General features: G+C 43.0%; 1 protein-coding gene across 2 annotated transcripts in view; it reads left to right on the forward strand.

Annotated features, from left to right (window-relative positions):
* Positions 1-25637, forward strand: part of LOC107384536 (protein SON) — a 64599-nt gene that overhangs the window by 19425 nt on the left and 19537 nt on the right. For both annotated transcript variants that reach the window (XM_070549588.1, XM_070549589.1), the window contains exons 10-18: positions 388-563; positions 2711-2845; positions 5763-5849; positions 6181-6387; positions 8666-8776; positions 10998-11114; positions 20590-20737; positions 21335-21403; positions 25235-25350. In XM_070549588.1, coding sequence (XP_070405689.1) covers positions 388-563; positions 2711-2845; positions 5763-5849; positions 6181-6387; positions 8666-8776; positions 10998-11114; positions 20590-20737; positions 21335-21403; positions 25235-25350 — 1166 coding nt within the window. The remainder of the gene's footprint in view (positions 1-387; positions 564-2710; positions 2846-5762; positions 5850-6180; positions 6388-8665; positions 8777-10997; positions 11115-20589; positions 20738-21334; positions 21404-25234; positions 25351-25637) is intronic.

The raw sequence follows: 25637 nt of genomic DNA on the forward strand, positions 1-25637 counted from the left end.
TGTCATTAAGAATAGGGCCTTAAAGTGCAATGCGTTTGTGAGCCTCTAGATGGTGCCATCAGAAAAAACTCCAGATTTATTCATTAAAGGAAACAGTACCAGTGTAGTCAAAGACCCCCAAATAAAACCTTTGGGAGACTTTTGGGCAGTGTGGAGAACAGCTGATGGAGATGAAGAAGAATTTACTAGAATGTCTGGTTCCAAGCAGCCACGAGGGGTGACTTAGAGACTGCTGAACGATGTTTGATGATTCGTTGGCTGGTTCTGTGAACGTTCTCTTCAGAGGATGTTTTCTATTGATTTGAGATTAGATTTCAGGTTATTTGTTATTGAATGGTTTCACGGTGTTCATGGGACTAATCAGCTCTTGTCTTGTTCTGTGTCCAGCCTCTGTGACAGCAGCCTTGTCCAACATGGGGACTCTGTCCTCTCTGCTCCCACTGCCCACCATCATCAACAAGCCACCTCCTACCTCCGCCCAGACCAACACTGCTGCTCTGGAGGAGGTGAAGAGGAAAGTGGCCAAGCAGGCCAACAGCATCAGCATTAAGGAGTTCACTGATGTAAGACAAGAGTGTGTTTTTAGGTTTCTGTCACTTTTTCAGGAGTTATTTATAAAAACTAGGACAAAATGCAGAGTGTGAAGATCTCGGTCACATCTGTGATTGTGTTGCATGACCTCATTTGACCCGAGTTTCAGTCTGCAGACAGATGGCCTCACGTTTCACTCTAGAGCCCTTTTTGCTGGAACAATACAAATAAACCACAGCTTCATAGGTACCTCTGCTTAAGCTTGGTTTATGCTTGACGCATTTACTTTCCGCGCGGTGATGCGGCTCGCGGATGGAACGCGCTTCACAACTCGCAGCGTTTATGGTTTGTGCGGCTCGTCTCTGCGGTGAGCCAATATTCTCCCAAACTGAACGGGGCAGCATGGAGCTCTACGACATGCATCCAACACTACACCATAGTAGAAGTAGAAACTACTGTTTACAACATGACATTACAGCATTTTTAACAGCGTCCTCGTCTTTTCCGACAGTGCGAGCTATTTCTCTCCAAGAATTATTAACAACATGTTGATCACGGTGATCTCTGAGAGCTGAATCATACAAATGTCTGTATTTACGAACCTCTGCCGTGCCGGTCCGCCATGTTTTTCCGCGTCCGTCCGTCCGCGTGGTTAGAAAATTTCCGAGGTACGCGTTGCGGAAATCTTGGGCCGTGCGGAGACGCGGTGGAGGGGCGTGGTTGTTAAAATGACGCAAAATGACGCAACTTTTCCGCGCGGAGCCGTGCGGACCTCGCGGACGCGTCAAGCATAAACCAACCTTTAGGGGTCGGGGTTCAGGACAGGTTGTATGACAGAAGAATGCATTTCCACACCTGTCTTAAACGAAGGGCTAGTTCCATGGGATGCCGTAGCTTATTGCCTCCACACATACAGTTCAGACGTACTTTGATAAGAAGAGGCTTTCTCGAAGAGATGCCGCCAGGATGTACCTAAAACCACCATAAGCAACATACAGTACATGTCCACGTGGTCATATTGGGCCGATCCTGGAAGCATTGTGTGTTACAGTCTACTAGCACTTTAGACATCACTTATTACATCATCTAGGGGTTACTCTTTATGTGTGTTCTGCTACGCTGAACTGTGTGGAACAGACACAACACCAGCACATGTTGCACAAACTACTCAGACTGGGTTATAGTTGTTTGTAATTCAGGTCAGAACAATCGTAACAAACACTGGTAGGAGTTCCATTATACCTTGGAGTTTAGATTTCATCCTCTTACATGTAAAATATTTTATCTTTACACAAAGTCAGATCCTATAGGTGTGATATACGGGAGAGGCCACAAGTCTGGACTCACCTTCTCATTTAATGTGTTTTCTTTACTTTCATGACCACTGAAGGCATCAGAACTATGAATGAACACATGTGGAGTTATAGACTTATCCAAAAAAGGTGAAACAACTGAAAACATGTTTTCTATTCTATTTTCTTCAGAATAGCCACCCTTTGCTCTCATTACTGCTTTGCACACTCTAGTTTGATTCCTTCAGTGAGAATCTCCCGATGTAAATGGTCATGAAAATAAAGACAACACATTGAATGAGAAGGTGTGTCCAAACTTTTAGTCTGTACTGTACTCGGTCCACTTGACCAGACTTCGTAACAGCGTCTCGTTGAATCATGAGAGCAACTGAGAAATTTTCCGTAGCACAAAATTCTGTTGATCCATTCTGCGATGGTTGGAATGTCTGGTTTCAGTTATTTACGAGCGATCACTTTCTTTCTCTTTTTTCTCCCGTTTTTTACAATAACATTAGTTGAAGTCAAATTTTTACAATTACAACGTATTTCACTTCCAAAAACATTGCTAATGTGTCTGCATATCTGTACCCAATGTAGTCTCGCCAAAACATGTGGAAATGATTGGCTCCTGTTTTTTGGATCACAATTCTACTGAGTCTTTTAATCCTCTTCTGTTTAGGCTAGAAAGCTAAGTGCTGAAGCTTAATAACATTTGATTTGTTAGTTCCTGATATAACAGTAACAAAGTGGAAAATGTACAAGTCTGAACTCATCGTGCTGTTTTGTTTTAATAAAAAAAACGTCTTCTCAGACCACCTGCAACATATTTTATCCAGTGTTGTGGAAGTAATAAATTCTTCATCTTTGATAAACTTTGTGTTTTGTAGAAATGTAAGATGATTGCAGACAGCACGGCGGAGCTGCCAGTGGCACTACCTCATGTTTCAGATGAAGAGGATGATGGTAAACTGTTTGGAGGAACAGCCGTTCGAGAGCAGAAAGTCATCAGCTTCAACATCAATGTAACGTTTACTCCTAGTTTTTATGTTGAATCAAATGGGTTTAATGACATGAACTTGTGGTTAATCTTAACTAGGTGATAGTGTGATGTAGAGTAGGATGCCCTTGGATCCCAGAACAACTCATCCAACAGGGCTTGGACTCCCCAAGAGCTCTGTGGGTCTGCAGTAGGACCTCACAACAAACCATCTTGGGTTGTCCATGGATCAGTATCATTATCATCACCAATTATTTATTAAGCACCTTCTTATACTTTTCATGTCCAAGGTGCTCTACATGATACAGTAAAACACATCAACTTTACACAGTTATGCACAAATTCATTAAAAGAATGAAAAATAAAAATAATTAAATTATAAAACCATCTCAAATTCAATAGACTCAAATAAACTCAAACTATGTAGGGCAACATAAATCTGACAATAATCAGCATACAAATGGACCTTAACCCCACGCTTTTGAAAAAGTTCCCCTAGTGGTAAAAGAGACAATAAAATACACAAAATAAAACTAAACTTACTCCAACTCCTTTATAAAAGCCAAAGAATAAGAATGGGTCTTTAATTTACTCTTAGAAACATCCAGTGACAGAGCCTGCCTGACCACAAATGGGAGATTGTTCCATAATGTAGGTCCAAGAAATGAAAAGGCCAGGGGCCTCATTAATCAAGCTTGCTTACGCACAAAACAGGGTTCGTTTTCACACAGGACAAGAGCCCCCACATGCACACACATGAGCGCGCACACTCACACGCGCACGTGCGCACACACACACACTACCTGAAGCGCAGAATACGGAATGCAGAATATCAGAAGGGGGATAGATTGAGACAGAATGTCATGCGTCTGTGACAGTGTGTGTGTCCCGTCACTGTGACCCGATGGATCATGCACCTTGGCTACTTGGACAAGGGAGATCTTCATTTTGGTGACTGGTTAGCACGCGTGACTTTCACGTGGGAGTCTGGGGATCGAATTCCGATTGGACCATTTTTTTTATATCCGCCACAGATCTCTCTGAAGAACTCAGCATTGACGGCTTCAGCAACGCTGTGCCACTCCGTGGATTTTCTCTTATTTGTTTTGCAAAAGCACTTCCTTTCATTTCTCACCTCACCCACAAGTACCTCAATTTCTGCTTGTGAAATAGGACTTCCTTGATCTGCGATCATGATCGAAATGCTGCAACAGCCGGCTTATGTATATGTATGAGATCCACAAGGCACTTTGCATTGACCATTTATGGCAGTAAGTGGGCGTGTTGAGGGCGGGATGTGACTAAAATGCAGCTGAGAACCTTTCTCATTAGTCTCTGATTTATGAAGTGGAGATTGCGTGCAGCTGTGCGTACTCCATGTTTGATAGATCACAATCCCACTTGGCGTTAGTACATTGTTTTTTGCTGAGCTTAAGTACGGTTTTAGTCAGGATTCTACGCAATGTTTGAGAAATAAGACCCCAGCTCTCCTCTGGTGACACAATTTTTCTGTGGAACTACCAATAAACCCATTGTAGTATGAGTGTGATGGAACATATCGAGCTAGAAGGTCAGACAGAAATGGTGAGGCAGTTCCCAGTAGTGATTTAAAACCGAAAAACAAAATCTTAAAATGAATACAGAAATGGTTTAAACCTTGCAATACGACACAGGTGGAAAAAGCATCATCTAACAACAGAATTGATCTGACTATCAAATCTTAAGGCTCCATTACACTCGACACCCAGATTGGTTACCGTGTCCTTCTTATAAGGAGCCAACACAGAGAGATCGAATGGATGCTCCACACATATCCTGTCATCATCAGGTTTTAAAATGACTACTTTACTCTTTTTTTTTCATTGAAATTCAGAAAATTAGAAGCCATCCATGAACTGACGTCACCCAAACAATCCAGGAGAGAACTAATCAAACCAGAACTAATCAAACCATGGGTACCACCATGTAGGGGAATGTAAATCTGACAATCATCAGCATAGAAATGGAACTTAACCCCATGCTTTTGAAAAAATTCCACCAGTGGTAAAAGATAGAGGGAGAAAAAAGGGGGACTAAAACAGATCCCTGAGGGACTCCCCAGGTGAGTTTAGATGGAGACAGTGAAAAGTCACACATTCTTAAAACTTCTCCCAGTCAAAAAGAGTTAACCCATTGAAGCACTGAGCAAGTGCCAGTACCCATTTTTCTAAATGATGCATTAAGATGGTGTGGTCTACCGTATCAAACGCAGCAGTCATGTCAAGCAACAACAGCAGACCGGCATCCCCTGAATCATTTTCTAACAAAACATCATTAAGCACCATTAAAAGTGTCAGTCTGTACTATGTCCCTTCCTAAAGCCTGATTGGAATATCTCCAACATTCCAGAACCATCCAAGATTAACATCAGCTGGTCGCATCCCAGACCACAGCACAGTTCCAGAAGATCTTCAGGAGCTCAGGAGCCACTCTGTATTCTCACTAATCAAATCAGTGCACTCACAGAAAACCGGTTCCCTCCGGAATGCACGGTCTGTTCTAACACCAATTATGCTATAAAGCTGTTTCTCAACAAACAAGAATCTGTCCTACCGCTAGATGCTGTTCACATGGCCAGAGCTGGTCTTATAATTAAGAACAGTTTCACTCACAAGTAAAAAATGGTGAATACCAAACCATATGTAAAATCGTTCCTACGCACTTTGATGAATAAGGGCCCTGGAGATTTTGGAGGCCAAATCAATTCCTAAAACTCACTAACTTTAAACAAATTTTTGATGTTGGTGGGACATGTTGGTTTTTTGACAAAAGAGCAGTGTCATCAAACCGGTGCACTTGTAACCCCGTAGGGTTTTTGTGTGAGCTGGTAAAGGGACAAGAAGATACGACTTTAACCATTGGCTGGTTAACAGCTAACTATTTATCCTTTTTGTCTCCTTCAGAGCACAACAGTTCGTCCCTTGGTACGTAGTGATGCAGACATGGCCAAGGAGTTTCCTGTGTCTTCAGGGTCACAACATCGTAAGAAGGTCAGAAAATATCCACAGAACTTTGTTTGCTACATTTAGTTTCTAAATCAACTGGTTTATCTCTGCTTGAACACGATTGGTACAAGACTGGGTTCTCCAACCTTTTAAAGTCTTCTACATGAAATAATAGTCGAGGTAAATCCCTAATAACCTCAACGCTAGCCACTAAACCTCATGACATTGCTGCTTGTCAGTTGTAGTATCTAAATCCTCCACTAGAGGTTAGAAGACATTTCTATGTTTTTGAGGAATGTACTAATGCCTTTAGGAGCTAGATGTAGATGGATCAAACATAACATAACAGCTTGAGATAATGTTTTGTGTTATCTAGGAGGGAGAGACACCTGGTGCTTATGGTGAATGGGTTCCAGTCGACAAAACAACAGAAAAAACTCCCGCTACCTCCAAAAAGTCGAACGCCCCTACAGTAACACCAACGCCACCGTCGAGTGAGAAGCCAGTGAGCGTGGGGTTACCCGATGTTGTTGAGCAGCCGGTGCCGGACAGCGACAGTGTTTTCCCCGACACCCGACAACAGGTAATAAACTCTACAAATCAGCGGTGATGTCTGTGATTACATTTTGCACTTCTTTTAAGTAGGGCTGCAGGTTTGTCACAAATTCAATATTGCACTTTTTTTCTATTTTGCAACCTTCTTCAATCAGCTATGTTGTTTATTCCATAGATGTGTGATCTGTACAAGTCAGCCGTTCGGTTTCCACCAAACATGCAGCTGTGCACAATAGACTTTAGTTTTATTGTTCCAGAGGTCTTTACAAATCAGATCAGATCAGAGGTTTTCTCTTGCAGCCAAGTTGTGTCGCTCTACACCCGGTGGATACAAACCCATTGAATATAATGGTGGCTATTAGCTGCTTCTTGGGCTTTGAAGACGTTACGCGCTGCTTACGCATCCAGTGGAAAGCCCAGTGAAATTTCAAGTAGATGCCAGTGCATCTTGTGCTGCATGTTAATCTGTAATTACTACACAGAGAGAACCAGAGCACAGAACCAGCCAGCAGCGACACCCACCACACCTGTACTCAGTGGCACAGCTGTGAGAATGAGGTGACTGTTCTTACAGAATAACGAGACCTTCCTCAGTTGTCTTCTAGTTGCATGCTTTGTCGGCACATCCGGGGAAAGATGACTAATGAGATCAGCTGTCAGCGCTGTCAGACAGATCCACCAGAGGAGGGAGATCACACATCGCTGAGAACGCCTGTGGGCTGTCAATACAAGTGATACAGAGAATAACAAGACAGGGATGGACCACTTCAACCGTTTACAGTGAGCTGTCACTGTTCAGGATGCGTTTGTGTTTTCCATCACCACACCAATGCAGATTAGCTTCTGTAAGCAAAGGGTGGTGCTACACTGATCCAGTAGGCGGAGGAAACAAATGTGTGAATTTTTATGTGCCTGCCTTGAATTGTCTAGAAGCTATGATGAGAACATTTTAGATGTCTGAAGCCGATCGGAGGAGAAAATCTCAGTTCCTTTAACATGGGTTTCAATGAGACAGAATCAGGGTCTCTCCTCCTTCTGAGGCTTGTAGAGAAAGAAATGTAACACTTACAGATAAAACCCATTCTGAAAAGCTGACAAAAATTCCAACTTTTTGAGATATGATTTGTTTCGGTACTCCAAACGGTCTGGGTATTGCAAAGAGTTGTTTCCAGAAAATGTGTGTAATTTTCAGTTTAGAGTGGTGAGAGGCATTTTTTAAATTTTGAATATTCTCAAAGAAATGAACAAAACAACCACAATGTTTGGAGCACATTCATGATTTATAACTCCAAACGAAGGTGTCTGTTAGCTGCAAGCCAGCGTGTGTCTCATTTCAATCGGACTTAAGGTTTTCTCAGGACAATGCCAGAAATGGGGCAAGGGAGGGTCATTGCTCCTATCTCTGCCCATTATAATTTTTGAGATTTTTTCTGAAAATCTCAAGCCGTACCTCAACTTCTACCTGTGATTTTAGAAAAACTTAATAGATATCGAAAAGATGTTTTAACCAGAAATAGCTGGAAGTCTTGTGAGTTTGTTGAAACTTGAATGAAGTCTCTAGGTTAAAGTTAACCTATGAGTAAGAGTTCAAAAAAGTGATAGGACTTAGCTGAAAATTGAGCAATCCCATTCATTTCAATGGGACCAAAAATCGCAGAAAAAGCTGAATATCTCAAAAAGTATAAAATATTTTAATACCAAAAGTCATTGCCGGTATAAGCTGAGTGAGCTGAACGTTTTGATACCAAAATTGTGTAAACAGCTGAAGAATTGTGGAAGTAGTTAAAAGCCAAAATACGTACGGAAGCAAAATAATAAACCGACTACAAAGAGAAACAGGATCACTATAGTTTGAATGCTTTACAGCATTCAAACAATTAGATTTTCTTGGTTTATTGCAAATCCTCACTGTCAGGCAGAAATCTTACAATGACTTACAAGGCATTCATTCCTACTAGAGACCACCTCAAATGTACTGGATAACCATGTGTTCCACACCTTTAAGGAACGGAAGAATCTGTCTTCTAAAAAAAACATTATTAAATATTTAACCCTGAAGCCACAGACTGAGGTGACCAGTAGAGCAGATTTATGCAAAAGCATAAAAATGGTGGTAAATGAAGACTACTGATGACTAATTGACTGAATAAATGTTCTTGTGCTGTCTGCCAGTACCTTTTCCAGAGAGTTGGATGGAGTATTCTGGGCCATTCCTCTAACGGAGCTCTAAAGGTTATCCTGACCTGGTTCTGCTTCATCTTTCCTTCTATGTAAAACGCTCCTCTTTGACCTTTCTGTCTCCTCAGCCGGTGGACATTTCTCAGGCTGTGACGGAGCGAATCAAAGCCCAGAGGCGACTGGCTGAGAACCCGTACGACATCAGCGCCATGTGCATGCTCAGCCGGGCTCAGGAGCAGGTAGAGTACATCCTTATTAAGCAGCTCTGCCAGCTATTGTTTTACAACTCATTAGTCCCTCTCATTATCACCATCTCCTTCTAATTAGCACTTAACATAAATCCTGCTTCAGTGTGAAGCTCCAGCTCCATGTTTTATCGGCTGCTCGCTGAACTGAGACTTTACACGCAGCACTACGTTTAATATTAATCTCTAACATAACTGTAAATCTCCACATCTCCTCCTGTTAATGAGCTGCTTAATTAAACTGAGATGAGATTTATTGTGAAGGTAACTTTGATGCTTAAAAAGGGAAACCCTTGGAGCTAATTTTCTTTCATTAATTGCAGCTTTTTATTCCTATTGTTGCCTTTTCACTGCCTTAAGACTGAAACATTAGAGGTAATAAGCGTTAACCTTTTAAAGGCCAGTAATAGTGAGAATATTGCACGTCCTTTCAAGAATAATGCACTTGAATAAGTGGTCGTTTGGACCATGTTGTCTGCAGACAGGTGGCCTAACTAAACTCTTTCTTGGTGATTTTTCTTTGACTTTCTCACTTAGACACACACACACGCACGCACGCACGCACGCACGCACACACACACACACACACACACACACACACACACTGTAGTCCACGGGTGGTTCCTATTGTGATGACAGACAAAAACAAATGGTCTTGGGTAACATTGGTGTTTAGCAACATGTTACAATATTTAAAGAGCAAGTCACCCCCAAATCAACTTTTTTTGCTGATAAACTAAATAAACGAGTGTCTAATCGTGCTGCAGACACGTGTCGTCAATAATTTGGCATTTCATTGCATCTTAGTTAAAATGTAAATATTCTGCCTAAAACTGTCAGTGTTGTGCAGTCATCAGGTAAAAACTATGCACTGCATTTGAATTTAAATCTGCCACCGCTACTGGCTAAGAGGTATGCTATGATGTAAACTGGTACATTATGATGTCACAGTGCTGTCGTGAGTCTGTGTGTGTGTATTTGTTAGCGGCTCCGCCCTCTCGGTCTGCCAGGCAACGGCATTTGTTGCATTTTTCAAACATGAAGTGGGAGTGGAGTTAGACTCTGGTAGGGGGTGACTTGCTCTTTAAAGCTGTTAGAGCAAAAACAGAAACCTGCGTCCTTCCAAGACTGCATTTTAAGGATGTTTACATGACAGCAAAGCGAGAAGGCAACATTTAGGGCCCTTCAGTGACCCTCTTTTCCCTAAATTTGAGGTATCTCGCATATCCTTCATGGCCAATCATTTTCCAGGATTCATTGGAGGCTGAACAGGACATTTTCTTGTAAAAATGGAGAAGAAGCGGGAGAGGATTACAGTTTTAAATGTAAGAATATCAATATCTGGTGATGCAAAATGAAAAGCTAAAAAGGATTGTGTTGTTAGACTTGTGTTGTCTACACAGTCATAAAAATCATTGGATGCGAGCTCGTACGACTGGTGTCGTCAGATCAGATCAATTTTATTTATAAAGCGCATTTTCTATGACGAGGAATCGGAACAAAGCGCTGACAACACAGACTTGATATTTACATAAAACCATTTAAAATCCTTAAGACAGAAAAGATAAAATCTGAATTAAAAATTTAAATAAATAAAATACAATAACCCATACAAGACAGAGTCTCAGACCGTGTCAAAAGCTTGCCGATAAAAGTGTGTTTTCAGGAAGGATTTAAATGATGACAGCGACGTTGCCTGACGTACACTCAGTGGTAGGGCTTTCCACAGTGCAGGTCCACATATATCCCCTGAGCTTCTTCCTTGACCTCGGGACCTCTAACAGTAGTTGGTCCGCTGACCTGAAGTTCCGGGCCGGTTTATAAAAGGAAAGAAGCTCAGAGAGAATGGTGGGGCAAGACCATTCAGTGATTTAAAAACAAAAATAGTTCTTTGTTCTTTCCAGCTAAGTTTAGTTTCAACTTCTCTTTGGCGCTGTTCCGGTTTCTAGCCAACAGGACATACGCCGAGGTAAGGGCAGGAAAATATGAAGGCCAGACTGTCCAAATTCACAGCCACTCACATCTCGTCTTTGTGGTCTACGAAGGACCTGGCTTACATGGACCTGGTAGGACGGTCCACGTCCATCATAAGGATGCTACCCCTGAATTTGGACGCAGCCTGTGAGTGGACGAACACTGGCTGCTGCTGGGTTCCTGACTGTTGAGAAGGATCTGAAATGATGCTGTCTGATCTAACAGGAACTTGTTTTGATAGGTGGACGCTTGGGCACAGTCCACTAACGTGCCTGGTCTCTTCACTGGTTCAACTGGAGCTCAGGTCCTCAGCTCTGAGGAGCTGTCCACCAGCGGACCACAAGCATGGCTGAAGAAGGTGAGACACACGCACAGTATATGTTTACATGAAAATGATACAGTCATTAACGTGCTTGCAGCAGTGCCGTCTCGTTTACAACACACTCAGGATTAGGAGTGAAACACAAGGTGGATAAAACGATGATTCAGTAGCTAAATGGGTGCTCGATTCTCTCTCACTGATTGCACATAATGAAGCCAGAGCCCTGCTTTATAAGTAGCCACTTCACTGAAACAAGCCTGCTGTTTGTGACAGAGGCCCTGACAGCAGCAGCACACTCCTCCCTAACAGGCCAGAGCTGTCTACAGGTCTGACACAGATAAGTATTCAAGCCCCGGCTCAGAATCTGGGAGGAGGCTCCCTCAGCTGCTTTTAGCTGTCACAAATACAGCAACAAAAAGTTTGTCCTTTAGCAAACTGCATTTCATTAACAATTATTAAATACACAAAACATAACTTGAATACAAAGTGATTATCGTTTTGACCATAATGGTTAGTGTTACGTACCAGTTGGTGCACAAACGTTACTACAATTGATTTATTTCAGATATTCCATTAACCCTCCCACTGTCTTAATGAGTGACCCCGCGAGGAAAGTTGACCACTGAGCAGGACTGATGTTTATCCCTTGAGGTCCATGTGGCAGGGGTGAGGTGGTGCTCACTCCTCACCCCTGCCACATGGACCTCAAGGGATAAACATCAGTCCTGCTCAGTGGTCAACTTTCCTCGCGGGGTCACACCCATTAGGACAGTGGGAGGGTTAAAAAAGTGAGACTTGTATATTAGATTAATTCATTACACACAGACTGATATATTTCAAATGTTTATTTCTTTAATTTCGTGATTTTAACTGACAACTAATGAAATCCAAAATTCAGTATCTCAGAATATTAGAATATTGTGAAACGGTTCAGTATTGAAGGCCCCTGGTGCCACACTAATCAGCTCATTACCTCAAAACACCTTCAAAAGCCTTTACATGGTCTCTCAGTCTAGTTCTGTAGGCTACACAATCATGGGGGAGACTACTGACTTGACACTTGTCCAAAAGACGACCACCGACTCCTTACACAAGGAGGGCAAGACATAAAATGTTGTTGCTAAAGAGGCTGGCTGTTCACAGAGCTCTGTGTCCAATCACATCACCAGAGAGGAGAAGGGAAGGACAAGATGTGGTAGAAAATAGTGTAACAGCAACAGGGGTGACCCACCCTGGAGAGCAGTGTGACACAAGACCTGTTAAAATGTGGAGGAGATTCACAAAGAGTGGACAGCAGCTGGAGTCAGTGCTTCAAGAACCACCACACACACACACACACACACACACACACACACACACACACACACACGTATGCAAGACATGGTTTCAGCTGTCGCAGTCCTGGTGTCAAGCCACTCTAGAACAAGAGACAGCGTCAGAAGCGTCTCACCTGGGCTAAAAACACACAAGACTGGACTGCTGCTGAGGGGTCCAAAGTTATGTTCTCTGATGAAAGTGAAGTTTACATTTCCTTTGGAAATCAAGGTCCCAGAGTCTGGAGGAAGAGAGGAGAGGAACAGAATCCATGTTGCTTGAGGTCCAGTGTAAAGTTTCCACAGTCAGTAGCCACGTTTACATGCGCATATTTAATCGGATTGAATGCCCATTCAGATTGAAAATTCTGCATGTAAACATGTCAATCAGAATATTCTGATCCGATTCGGCCCGATCGGATTGAAATTTCAATCCGATTGAGAGAGGTGGTTTATTCCGTTCTTCATTCCGATTGACGTGCATGTGCACAGCCATTCGGATTGTTGGGGTAAAACAATGCCCACTGCGCATGTGTGCAACAGCCAGCGGGCCTCTCCGCTGTCATTTGGACTGCCTGACTTCAAAAATGACGGTGTAATTAACAAGCGGCGGCTTTTAAATCCGACAACAAGCCGTCCCGTTTCAGTAATATTTAATTCAGAACTTGCATTTTGTGGAAGTAAAATAAAAATCTGATTATTGCACAAATCATTCGACAAAGATGTTCAAATCTTTACTGGAAATACGCAGGTTTATCGTGGGGGTTGCAGCGCACGGATCCCCGTTTCTGTCAGCTTTGAACACAGCAGCTTCTGCAGCAGGTGATGGAGACACGCTTGTAAAGAACACAGGATAATCTGGGTTTTACAGACCTGATTGGAGGCTGATGTTGGGTAGGAAAACGTCCTCGGTTAAATACTCTGGACGACAGTAAAGTCCGTGTTCGTTAAAAGCACGTAAACGCAGATGACCTGAGATGCGGTTCGTTAATGATGAACACAGGCTTCTAAACTTTCTGAACATCTTCTGTTATTTTGTTTGAACAGATTTTTCTCAACAGTTTCAGCTGATCGTCACATGTTATTAATAATAAGCCACAACAGAGCTCAGTAATAAAACATGAGGCTAACCCCCCCACCCCCCACCCCCGCTCTGTGCCGCAGCGCAGCGCAACAGCTGTCAATTCAGACCCGCGGACCAGCTGATCAAGAGGCAGACATAACCCTCCCTTATTTTAATCAACAATAAAATGCAGCAAAGCATATATCTGCAGTTATTCACTGAAGAAAACGTAACTTCTATGAGCTAAATAAAAATATTAAATTGAATAAATGGATCAGGAAAGCAGGAAGAATAGTTATTTCTGTTTTTACATTTTTCTTTTCGTTTCATGGCGTTTGTTTACAATTTTTCTTTCGTGAAAGGCAACTCTGCGCATGCTCAACCTATTTAATCGGATTAAATGCTTGGTGCATATGTACGCACGGCATGATCGGATCATTTCAGTTCGTGTCCATGTGAACAGAGATTCGGAAATTCCGATCAACCAAGATTTCAATCGGATTGAGGAAATTAGGCACATGAAAACGCAGCTATTGATGGTTTGGGGCGCCATGTCATCTGCTGGTGTTGGTCTATTGTGCTTTCTGAGGTCAAAGGTCAACGCAGTCTACCAGGAAGTTTTAGAGCACTTCCTGCTTCCTGCTGCTGACCAACTTAGATGCAGATTTCAGTTTCCAACAGGACTTGGCACCTGCACACAGTGTTGAAGCTACCAGTACCTGGTTTAAGGACCGCGGTATCCCTGTTCTTGATTGGCCAGAAAACACGCCTGTCCTTAACCCCATAGAACGTCTACGATGCAGTACGCCAGACCCAACAGTGAAGGCCACTATCAGAGCAACATGGGCTCTCATAACACATGAGCAGTTCCACAGACTGATGGACTCCCTGCCACGCCGCATCGCTGCAGTAATCCAGGCTAAAGGAGCCCCAACTAAATATTCAGTGCTGTACTTGCTCATACTTTTCAGTTGGCCAACATTTCTGAAATTCCTTTTTTTCATTGATCTTAATTACTATTCTAAAATTCTGAGATACAGAATTTTGGATTCCATTAGTTGTCAGTTATAATCATCAACATTAAAATAAACATTTGAAATACAGCAGTCTATGTATAATGAATGAATCTAATATACGGTACAAGTTTCACCTTTTTAATTACTGAAATAAATGAACTTTCTCATGATATTCTAATTAATGACCAGCACCTATATTTTGCAGCCATTACAGTTTATTTGATGCACATATTTTTGCAGGCACGGCTCAGTTTCACACACCCCTAAACGTCCAATCCTAAACATGCCAATTCTAAATTATATCTAGTAACATCATGTAGAAAGTTGAAGTGCAGTTGCTGAAGGAAATTTCAACTTTCCAACTGTCATAGTGTCACTCTTATGTGTGAGTTTGTGTACGAGGAGACCAAAAGACTTTCATTGGGTTTTTCTCTTCTTTAAAGACACAAGCCTATGTCACAATGTGGCAGCTAAGACCATAACACCCCCCTACAATTAAATAAGCTGAGAAATCAATGGAGCTGTGAAGCATAAATAAAAATGGATAAGTGAGATAATCGATTATGGCTTTTATTTGTTGATTGTTTTCACACAGAGACTATCTGACTTGGTTTCATGGAGGCTAATTGCCCCAACCCCCACTCTTTATTGCCTTGGACAGCAGCGCACAGTCCAGATCTCTCTTTGATTAAAGGACCACACCCCTCCATCCTGCTAGTTGAGAACCTTGGAACTAGAGGTTGAGACTGGAACGATGAACGGAACCTGTGGTTATATAGAGACCACATTCTGAAGACTGGCGGTCAGATGGAGAGCACTTCTGAGGCTGTGTGGAAACACTTGTTCTTCTGAAATACAACATTGCATTTAGGTGTTTTTGATTGCAATTTATTAATAAATGTGTTTTATTTGTTTAATTAATGGGTCTGCAGATTAAACATGAGTAAAGTGGTGTCCTGCAGTGTTGGTCAGTAAACCACCTGGAGTGCAGGGGTCTACCGGTTGATAAACACTACTGAAAAAATGGAGGAGGTGCAGCCAAATAATACTTTAGATTCCTTTTGTAAATGTGTACTCTTTAATCTTTGTTCACCTCAGTCTGATAAAACCAGATAGTTTTAGGCGCCATCAGCCATCAGAAAATCACCAGATGTTTGAGTCCTATACTTAAATTCCCAAACATCCCTTAAAGTGACAGTGTGTATTTTTCCTGGCGATAGGGGGCAGTAGATACCTAAACTGTTGCAACCAAGCAATAGTTATGTGTTGGAGTAAGACCTTACCAACGGTGCCCATTAGGGTCAGAAAGCCTCGGGGAGTACCCTTTCATCACTGGCAAAAAGTGAAGAGGTAAATGTGTAAAACAACGTTTAAGAATGACGAAAGTTTTGTAACTGTTTGTTACAAATCAGTAACTCCATTTTGTCCTCACGGGCTCCCGTAGAAGAAAACATGGCATCTAATATGGCGTCGCCCAGAGACTTAGACCCACTCCCATGTATTTTAGACCTGATTTTTATGGTTCTATGTTATGAGGCTGCCAGTATTTTTCAACAACTGGGCATCATTTCATTCATTTTCAACTACATTTTGATGGATGTTTCCAGAGATTAATGGTAAAAACTACACGTTGTCTCTTTAAGACTGGCGACTCCATACTTTTGCCAGAGTTCCTACAAACTGCGTGAAGCACATCTTTGGACGTTCGTTTCTGGGTGTCACGTTGGTGACAACTGATCACTATTTGTTTTGTAGACTCGTGACATCTAAACTTTCCACCATCATCACAGAGTGACTACAGGGAAGATGTGTGCTTTCTTTAATGAGCATCAGCCCAGAGAACACAGCAGCCTTTCTTCTTCTTTGCCTTGTTTATACGTCTATCTTTTCTTCTTTGCGTGGTGGAGCTTTAACAAGCAGTGAACTGTGTTCTGTGTGTGACTCATGGTTCTGGACTCGTACCTGATCACATGCTGTTATTTTCACAGCTGAATTATGTCTTGTTTTATTGTCCCGCTATAAGTAGACCAATTTATTGCTGGTTTTTTTACGCTGTTGTTGATATTGGTCTACATTCTCTGATCTCCCGTTGGGGATGGTTTCTCTGGTGAAGTCACCCAGCTGCACACTCTCGCACAGAAATTAGGGACAGTGTGAGTTTAGGACAGAGGTCACTCCTCACCTTCTCCTTGGACAAATTCATACTTACTGACCTGAACCAATCACACGGAGGCTGTGAAACTGACAGTGACAGCTCGCCGATATAATGAGGCCAGATCAGTTTTTACCAGACAACTGGCAGCTCTCTCTCAGTCCATTTTCATATGCTGCCTCCAAGAATTTGCGCAGCTATAATAAACTGAGAGTGTGGTCCAACGTTCCCTCCCTGTTGTTGTTATAGCTCTCTGTCTCATCTCCTGGGAGAACATGAGCCAATACGGAGGACTGAACAGAATGATTTCATTTCTGAATGCACCACATTAACACACTGATGCAGATATTAGGGTGTTTTAGTGGAACAGTGATTAAATATTTAAAACCATTATTAGGAAAGTCGTACCTGGCACACACAGCTGGGCTCAACATACTAATGAGTTTTACTGACAGGAATTGGGTTCGCAGTGTCAGAACAGTGTGGATGGGTGTTTTTATTTTTTATTTTTATTTTAAACAAGCATCTGCAATGATTGTGGCTGGTATTTGACCACTTCTCTTTGTAGAATTGATAGTTACTTTAATTTGGTTGGTTTTCTGACACAGAACCAGCTTTTAATCCTAGTCCTGGACTTTGGGAAGTCCATTCCAGAAGCTTCACATTGTCCTGCTTTATCCAATCAGAAACCAGTTCTGGTGTGTTTAGGGTCTTTTGTCTGTTGGAACACCCAACTGTGTCCAGGTTTCAGTCATGGAGCTGATGGTGTTTGGTGTAGATGAAGAACCTAGAGGTGATCCTCCTCCATTCACTTGAGGTAGTTTTCCAGGAGCTCTACTCAGAGTAACTCGGAGCGGTGCAGCTCGACCCGACCCCTGCTCCCCAGGGCACGGTTCGGTATTTTCGCCCTACTTTTAGCCCCTGCTCCGTTGAGGTACCTGGCAAGGCTGAGTCGGGTCGGCATTGTGATTCTGGCTGCTGATTGGCTAGGGGACGGGGTCACTGGTTGCCCTGGAGTTTTCTGCCTTGCATTTCACTGCCTGTAGCCATTTCCTGGTTCAGAGTCTGACAAAAAACCATAAAACTGAGAAAAAATGTCCAGCAACACCACCATTTTTCAGCTGAGTTGTTTCTGTGGAGCATGCAGGTTACCTTACACTGTTTACTGATTACCTCATGTTATTTTAAAGAGACAATGTGTAGTTTTTACCATTAATCTCTGGAAATATCCTTAAAAATGTTGATGAAAAAGAATGAAATGATGCCCAGTTGTTGAAAAATATTGGCGGCTTCTTAACATATAACCATAAAAATCAGGTCTAAAATGCATGGGAGCGGGTCTAAGTCTCTGGGCGACGCCATAGTAGAAGTCATATTTCCTTCTATGGGAGCCCATGAGGACAAAATGCATTTACTGGTTTGTAACAAATGGTTACAAAACTTTCGTCATTGTTAAATGTTGTTGTTTTACACTTTTACCTCCTCACTTGTTGCCAGTGATGAAAGGGAGTCTGATGTGTGCGTTATTTTGCTAAAGTTTGCACTCCCAGACCCGGCACCAGAGGACTTTACCTGGAGGGGTTGTGGGTTTTCCTCGGGGGGCCCAGTAAACTATGTTTTAATTAACCCCTTTTCATGTTCATAATCTGTCCGGTGGACGTTATATAATTTACTTCCAGGTCAAATCCGCCATTTTGCTTGTTCTACATAAGTAACTTAAAAGCTAAGAGTCTTCATTGTTTAATTCCGATTATGTATGCCAATTAAAGATGCAAGACACAGTAACCAATTTTACTGAACCTCTTAGAAAAATACTTCCAGCTCACCGTTTTTAGCACCGTCCTGTGCATCACAGAGTCATCATCTCAAACAAAAACGATCCTTACATTCAGTCAATGTTTTCCAATAAAGAACTTAGTCCACAAGTCTTATTCCAAATCCTGCCCTGCAGCTTGAAACCTTAGTAAATTCTTCTTTTTGCATGCATTTCTCACAATGTTTACATCAACAATACTAGTTAGCATTCTGCTCTTGGCTGCATGCTTCTTCTTGATAATATTCACGGCTGGTAAACATTGACTCGGTGCGTTACTGCCACCAGCTGGTAAGAAGTGTACACTAGTTCTTCTCTAAACAGAAGATTTTGGGGAAAATCTAATGTTTTCTTTCTAAAAAGAGAGCAGCAAAAATATTCAAAAACAGTTTCAACTTTATTATGTGTTTTAAAACATTTTTATCAAAAATACAGCAGATCCACCCCAAGGCCATTTGAACAGTAATTTACATTGGTGCTGCTGCCACCCGGTGGCTCAATCGCCTGCTGCGACTGTGTTGGAGGCACGGAGAGAGGAGAAACAGAAGCGCTTGTAGCTGCAACTTCTGGCTGCATTTGCCTTTTTGATGATCCGGTCCCTGCTTGTGCTAGCATTGTTTTTCTGTTTGCTAAACCAAGCTAATATCCATTTTAGTAAGCTACTGTACCGAAGCGTCTTCTTCTACCGCATCTAAAACTGTTGATTAGTAACCTAGAGCGCCCTCTGTTGATCGTCTTGTGCCAATACATTTGCATGAGCTGTTGTATCTGTCCTGGGCGGGCTTGACCAGCGAATAGGCGGGTCGGGCCCGCCCATGACGCCGGGCTTGTGCACTCCCCAGGGCTTTTTGACCCTAATGGGTATCCGTTGGTAAGGTCTTACTCCAACACGAAAATACTGCTTGCTTGCAACGATGTAGGTATCAACTGCCACCCAGGAAAAATACACAGTCACTGTAAGTCATAAGTAAACCCCCCCCCCCCCCTCACCACCACCACCACCTATGAGGTGACTTTCTGTCTCTGAGCTGGCATGGGAACAGATGGGCTGACTCAAACCACGCTGTGCAGAGCCGTTTCAGGCTGAGTAGTGCTCCTGGAAAACTAGCTTTGTTGCACTTGTCCCACAGCATGATGCTGCCACCAGCATGCAGTTGGTTTTTAGGTTTGAAAGCCTAACCTCTACTCCTCCAAACTAATGTCTTACACTATGTCCATGTGGACAACAGCAGATTTCATTTGTGGCTTTGCAAGTAAAAGTGTGCAAGAGCCACCCCCCACCCCCCTCCCACTTCTGAGTGCAACTATCTCCTTAAGTGGGGTGCTATGGTGACTCAGGGGGTTTGCCTTGTATATATCTGTTTGCTGGTTCAAAGCCAGGCTTTGTTGCTGTCAGACCGGTGGCACCCCTGTACAGCAGCCTTGCCTCTGCCAGTGTGGCCAGAGCAGCTGTGGCTGTGTGATCGGTGTGTGAGTGGTTGTAGTGTGAAGGGCTTTGGAGTCCCTGACTTACAAAAGCGTTATACCAGTCAGAGCGTGTTGGTCTTCCAACCAATCAAACATTTTTGTCTTAAACCCAAACAGCGCAGACGTTTTCATGTATTATTTATTTTTTCTTGTACATTTTAGAGCTTTTTTCCTATTGAATCTGAATTCTAAAGTGTCTTTTTAACTCTAGTTCTTACAATGACTAGGAGTTTAAAGTCCCATTTGACCAGAACTTCTTCTACAGATTTATGAAGTAGCCTGGAAAGCTTTTGAATACTTCTAAATACGCTTGAATTTATTTTATTATGTTTTTTTTTTTCAAAGTAAAGGAACCAATGGCTCATTTGGCCTTGTACTCATCTTTCTCTAACGGACGTCTTATGGACATGCAGTTTCTGCTTTGGGGCTCTGAAACGTCTTCAGGGCTACATTTGGCCTCCTTAACTGTCTGATTAATGTCATCCTCGCCAGGCCTGTGGATATAATGGGCCTCTGAGGACACAGTCAAGTTTTTGGTGTCTTGCCTTTATAACGGCAACTTAATCTATCACACTGTTCCCAGTTTTCTTTGTTCTTAGAGTATTTTGTGTTTGAGTTGTTAACAGGGAGTTAAACAGGGTTTCTCCTGCTTCCTCACCCTTAGTGCCCTCTCTGTGTCTTAATTAGGACCAGTTCCTCAAGGCAGCTCCAGTATCAGGAGGCGTTGGGGAGTTCCTGATGAGAAAGATGGGCTGGAGGGCAGGAGAGGGCCTCGGGAGGAACCGTGAGGGGACAGTGGAACCAATCATCATCGACTTCAAGGTCGACCGAAAAGGTATATGACCAGAAAATACGTAATTTATTAGCTGATCTTTTTGGTGCTACGTCCTTGTGGTCCATTTGCTCTTTGGTATTTTTTGGAAATGAGTGCAGTAACGTAAAATCTAGTACTGAAAATGGGTTCTTTAGGATTTCTGTTGAGTTTCTAACTTGGGTCAGGATTCAAACAGCTTTCTTGGAAAATGTGAGACTGATTTTGCTCCTTAATAGGACCCTTCTGGAGTCTACAAACTCCATATTCCACTCAAATGTCCAATGTTCAAACACTTTACGCTAGCATTACCCTGGAGCTAACGTGTTTTTCTTCTTTGTAGGGCTACAGATCTGAACTTAAAACCTAGTCGTTCTGCTTTATTGTTTTGTAAAGGCTAGAAAATCGCCAATTAGCAGCAATTATTACCGTCATTTGTGTTTGCTGCCAGCTGTCTAGTGTCTTCCATCCATCATAGTATTGATCCAGAGTCGTTCACATCTCAGAGCAATTTGCCACACCTCAGTTTTTCATTTCCTTGCTCTTGTGGGCGGTCATGAACAGACTACTGTGGGAACCAACAATGTTAATGGATTGCTCAAGATGGTTCTTGTGTTTCAGGTCTGGTTGCTGAAGGAGAAAAGCCCCAGAAACAAACGGGAGGACTAGTCGTAACCAAGGACCTAATGGGTAACGGATTCCTAACAATTAGGAAATTTTGTGTCTTCTGTTATTGTGAGTGAACAAATTTGTTCTTGTTGACAGTAACAGGTAGTAGAAAAGTTATTACTTTGGGACATCCTCCAGCTCTCCTGGATCTGGTCTAGTGAGTGCTGGGTCCACTCCAGTGGCCAGAAATCCTCCAGAGGGAGGTGACCAGGAGGCATCCTAATCAGATGCACAACCTCAGTTGGCTCCTTCTGATGAGGAGGAGAAGCTCTTTAACTTACTCAGCCACCATCGGGCCAGGGGGATCATTTAGATTTTTTGTTGGGGAATCGACAGTAGATGGACCGGTGAATCAAGAGTTTTACCTTCCAGCTCATCTCCTACTTCACCTTACGCCCGGAACACACCAGACGTGGAAGCGCGACGATGCGCCGTGAAGCGCCTCGGAACGACGAGCGCTTCTAATCGACGCCCTCGTTTATACACGCTCTTGGTCATATCAGCTGCGAAGTGCCACGTAGGCTCGTGCCATGCAACAATTGTTTTGGTGTGAGCTCAAATTTTTTCGCGAGCCGTGAGTGATCCGCGTCAATTCTGGCAGGAAATCAAACCCAAACAGAAGAGTCAGGCCGGTAAATTTAACAAAATGAAGACATTTTTCTAAATAAAACATTGCAATTGATGTGATCATTTCTTTGTATCTAAACAGACTAGAGAGATGAAAGTGAACAGACACACACACGCTCACACAGCAAGGGCACAGAGGGTGGGGTGGGGTGGGGGGGGTTGGAAAACAGTTGGCGTGAGCAAAAGCGCTCATTGAAAATTCACGCCTCGAAACTCGTCAACAATCCGCTACACGGCAGGTGTGTTCCGAGCGTTAGTTTATGGTTTCTGGTTCCGCAGGACTCGGTTTGCCGCTGGCTGCAGTCCAGGTTGGACCTTTAGTCCTCCCTGTTATTTCTTTTTTAGGGGAAGGACGTCCAGTGCAAACTTTAATCTTATTGCAGTTACTTTTAAAGCCATACTATGCAACGTTTTCATATTTTAAACCATTTTCTTGAGCAAGGATGTGCTAAAACGACCCTTTACAGGGTTAACGGAACGTCACTCAGACCCCCACCGCCCCCCGTGGCTAGAAAACCGCGCCATCTGTTAAGCCTGAGTCATCTTCTCCATCAGCTCCAACAGGGAGAGACACGCACGCATGGACGGAGACATTTTGCCCTCATTCTTCTCCGTCTCCTGGGGAGTGTTGCAAAGCTATTCCCTGCCAGGACAACAGAGGGCGTAGCGCTGTTCTGTGGTATCCTGTCATGTATCGGTCCAAGATAGTGTGTTTATATTGTTTTTTTTATATGAGACTTTTTAACACGGACAAATTTGTCTCTCATCCTCCTCCACCTCTTCATGCGCTCGCCACCTCTGAACCCACGTTTCCTGTCATTTCCGTCCACAAATAAAACGCTTGCTGCTCATCTTTTCACTCATCCAGTCACGGGGAATTAAACGTTCATGTTTTTAGAGTTTTTTCGCGAGGTATTCTTCAAGCTGCTCCGTGTCTGCCGCTAGTTATCCTCGGCTCTCTTTATGTTTGTGAGGGCGCAATGGCGGCGGTGTAGACGACAGCAGTGCCCTGACCAATCACAAGCTTGCGTTGTCCATCTCGACAGTTGAATGTTTTGAAAAGAGAGCTCGACTCCGTCCGTCCTTGCGGGGGCTCTCCAGCAGGCCCGCAAGGATGGATGATGGCGTTGCGTGTCTCCTCACTGACGCACACGCAGAAGCATGACTCAGGCTTTAGGCATAAAAGGAGCTTACATACCTACCACTTCATTCTGCTTCCAGCACGTTTCCTGCATGTTTTAGATTGGGAACACAGCTGATTTGTTTAATTTAGTGATGGATTGCTCCTGTAGACACTAATGAAGGCTGGGGAGATGTTTCAGCTGTTAGATTAAGGTGTTAGAAAGATGAACGTACCGAGGAGATGAGTTTCACTTTTGCTTTGACCACAGATAATTAATAGCAGACACAAGGGGGTGCTAAAAGCAAGCAAACTGCTTAGTAGCCCTTTAACTGTTACAGATCATCCCGCAGTAAAAACCGAGTCCGTAGTTCCAGTTTAAGTTGATTTAAATAGCAAAAACAGGGAAGTGGGTCAGAAAAAACCGAAGGTCCGGATTTTTTGAATAACATCCAAAAAGTGACATGAATCTTGGGACGTCATCATATACACCTTTCTCCCAGGCCTCACTCACTTTGTAACTCAGAAACGTGCTGTTGGATCAGCACAAGGGGAAGTGTAAGGCGTGGCTGCGGTGCCAGTCTTGTGTCAAAAGATGTGAATGCCATTGGGTGTTTGTGCCTATCTGATGGCGATTAAACAAACCAATCAGACCTCGTTACATAACAGTCTGTTACGATCTGGCAGAAAGCTGAGGGCCAAGTGAAGCGAGCCAGAACAGCATTCTGAGATTACACTAATTATCCAACAGCAGACTGGGGCAGACGAAGCTCCGGTTCATCTCTCCTCCATCTTACCACCGCTAGTCTGCAATACACCAGGACCTCAGAGGGGACCTCAGTAACCCCTGGTGGTTACCATGGTGACCCTAAATGAACCATTGGTGGATACCATGGTGGCATCAAGGATCAGCTGGTGCTTCTGTGGGACCTTCAGAGATTCTCCCTTCCTTCTATTCAAACATTATTTCCATATGAATCACACCAATAGTTGAACTGCCCGTTTATTATCCATGCAGCACTTCTGCCCCACCTGACTCTGCAATTGCTGAGCGGACATGTTGGCATGAATTTGCCGTCTCTGGGTCTGCAGCCGTGTACTATTGTGGAATTCACATGTTGAGGAGGTGGGGTTTTTCCAGGTTGAAGACCAGCATCAGGAAAATAACTTATCTTTCATCAAAAATGACATCTCAGTATTGCCAATGTCATATAGCGTGCCCATTGTTGCACAGGAAGGTGTAAATAGCAAGATACAGGTCCTTTAAAGGAGCCATATAATGGAAAATTGACTTTTTTGAGCTTGTTAGCATGTAGTATTGTTGTTTCCTCGTGAAAAATACCCAACCCCGCTTTTGGCTGCATTCGTGCATTTTCCTGTTTCAGCTGCAGATTTTGAATTTTATTTAGAAATTCCTTAAATTGCCTTATGTATAAGTTGTACGTCACTCCATGTTCCTGCTCCCAACATCTGGACCTGCTCCTCCCCCGAAAGCTAACCTGTCTCCCCTGGCCAGCTTAGGATATGTGGACTAGGCGACCGGTGTCATGTACTTGGTAGTCCAGTGGTTAGAGTGCTGGGCTGGATGCCTTAACCACTGGACTATCATAGCCAGTACAGTAACCAAACCCTAACCCTAAGATGCTGCTGTGGGCACATCCTACCTTTGCTCTCACAGGTTTAAAACAGCATGATGGGGAACCTTTAAATAGTCAGTCAGTAAGCCAGTATGAGTAGAAAAGGGCAGAATCTGTCAGTCTGAGTCAAAGTGGGTGGTTTTCATCAGATAATCATTCTGCATGTTGCTGCATCTAAGGTTTACAAACAGAAACTTATTAGGTGAAATGTGTTATTGTATCCTAGAATACTTCCCAGATTTCCTGGATTTATTTATTTATATGTTCAAATCCAAGAAGTGTTTGGTGCCGCCATTCTGCCCCCGAACAAGAACGGTTCAAAGAAACCCTTCAAAGCCCAACGCTGCGATGACACCAATCAGCCTCTGACTGAATGTATTTTAATTCAACTTGTTCAAATGATTCCTTCCACTGAGGGTTGTTCCTTTTCCCTGTTCATCTCATTTATGCTCTTTTACTTGTTTCCAGGGAAGCACCCGGTTTCTGCTCTCATTGAATTATGCAACAAGAAACGGATCATGCAGCCAGACTTTGTTATGGTTCATCACAGCGGGCCAGACCACCGCAAGAATTTCCTCTTTAAGGTTGGTCGTTGTGATGTGTTTACGATGTCTCTGTGGGGATACTGTTATTAATGTGTGCAAATAGCATGTGTGATGGACAGGAGGGGGTGTAGGGGTTGTCAGTCTGAGTCTCGTATTAGTTTGTAGGAGTCTTTGAAAACTCTTGAACTTTAAAGTCTGTTTTTCAGGTTTAAAGAGTTTGTTCCACTTCAGGTCATTCCGACCTCACAGAACTCAGACATGGAAAATAAATCTCATTAAATATTAAAGGAAGTGCGTTTCTGTGTGAAGTTAAAACCATCCCTGTT

This window comes from Nothobranchius furzeri, chromosome 3, assembly GCF_043380555.1.
Source record: "Nothobranchius furzeri strain GRZ-AD chromosome 3, NfurGRZ-RIMD1, whole genome shotgun sequence".
Taxonomy (NCBI): domain Eukaryota; kingdom Metazoa; phylum Chordata; class Actinopteri; order Cyprinodontiformes; family Nothobranchiidae; genus Nothobranchius; species Nothobranchius furzeri.